Below are 1487 nucleotides of genomic sequence, written 5' to 3' on the forward strand. Positions count from 1 at the left end.
AGGATCCATCCTGGAGGTGAGGAACCTGTCTGGGGGGGAGGTCAGGATCAGGTCCCAGGGCCTAGATCCATCCTTGAAGGTCAGGATCAGGCCCCAGAGGGTCAGGACCCAGACCTGGGGGGGTCAGGATCAGGTCCCAGGTGCCTCAGGATCAGGTCCCAGGGTCTGGATCAATCCTTGAGGCTCAGGATCCATCCTGGAGGTGAGGACCTGGTCCTGGGGGGACTCAGGATCAGGTCCCGGGGTCAGGATCCATCCTTGGGGGTCAGGATCAGGCCCCAGAGGGTCAAGAACCAGCCCCGGGGGGAGTCAGGATCGGGTCCTGGGGGGGTCAGGATCAGGTCCCAGGGTGTGGATCCATCCTTTGGGGTCAGGATCCGGCCCCAGGAGAGGATCAGGATCCTTCCTGGAGGTGAGGAACCTGTCCTGGGGGAGGGGGGGGGCTCAGGATCAGGTCCCAGGGTCTAGATCCATCCTTGGGGGTCAGGATCAGGCCCCAAAGGGTCAGGAGCGGGTCCTGGGGGGTTCAGGATCAGGTCCCAGGGTCAGGATCAGGTCCCAGGGTCTAGATCCATCCTTGGGGGTCAGGATACATCCTGGAGGTGAGGACCCTGTATTGGAGGGAGCTCAGGATCTGGCCCCAGGGTCAGGATCTATCTCTGGGGGTCAGGATCAGGTCCCAGGGGGCTCAGGATCAGGCCCCAGGGTCTAAATCCATCCTTGGGGATCAGGATCCATCCTGGAGGTGAGGAACCTCTCCTGGGGGGGGGCTCAGGATCAGGTCCCAGGGTCAGGATCCATCCTTGGGGGTCAGGATCAGGCCCCAAAGGGTCAGGATCAGGTCCCAGGTGGCTCAGGATCAGGTCCCAGGATCTGGATTTATCCTTTGGGGTCAGGATCCATCCTGGAGTTGAGGACCCTGTCCTGGGGGGGCTCAGGATCAGGCCTCAGGGGGGTCAGAATCTATCTCCGGGGGTCAGGATCAGTCCCCAGGATCAGGATCGGGTCCTGGGGGGGTCAGGATCCATCCTGGGGGGGTCAGGATCGGTCCTGGGGGTGAGGACCTGCTCCTGGGGGGGTCAGGATCCACGGTGGAGCCACTTTCCTCTTGTTCCTGGATCTTTACGAGCTCGTGGTTTTCCAGCCGTGTCTCCTCATCCCCGTCTCCGTGGCCACTGGGGGTGGCTCCAGAGGGACCAGACCAGCTCCTGGTGGGCTCTTTGTCACCTGCTGTCCCCATCCTTGTCCCCGCAGGGTCCTGGGCCATTTCGAGAAGCCCCTGTTCCTGGAGCTTTGCAAGCACATGGTTTTCCAGGAATGCCAACAAGGTGACTACGTTTTCCGTCCCGGACAACCCGACACCAGCATCTACGTGCTGCAGGATGGGAAGTTGGAGCTGTTCCTCAGCGAGCCGGTGCGGGGACGGGGACGAGGAGGTGGCAGGGGGTTGGGGACACCCTGGCAGGGGGTTGGGGACACCGTGGCAG

At 62.7% G+C, this 1487-nt stretch overlaps 1 protein-coding gene across 1 annotated transcript in view; it reads left to right on the plus strand.

Moving 5' to 3' along the window:
* Positions 1-1254: 1254 nt before the first annotated feature.
* PNPLA6 (patatin like phospholipase domain containing 6) overlaps positions 1255-1487 on the plus strand; it is a gene marked incomplete at both ends in the record, with an annotated part of 25577 nt that continues 25344 nt past the window's right edge. Inside the window, one exon of the mRNA XM_014961985.1 lies at positions 1255-1414. Coding sequence (XP_014817471.1) covers positions 1255-1414 — 160 coding nt within the window. The remainder of the gene's footprint in view (positions 1415-1487) is intronic.

The sequence above is a fragment of the Calidris pugnax genome, unplaced genomic scaffold, assembly GCF_001431845.1.
Source record: "Calidris pugnax isolate Ruff unplaced genomic scaffold, ASM143184v1 scaffold1065, whole genome shotgun sequence".
Taxonomy (NCBI): domain Eukaryota; kingdom Metazoa; phylum Chordata; class Aves; order Charadriiformes; family Scolopacidae; genus Calidris; species Calidris pugnax.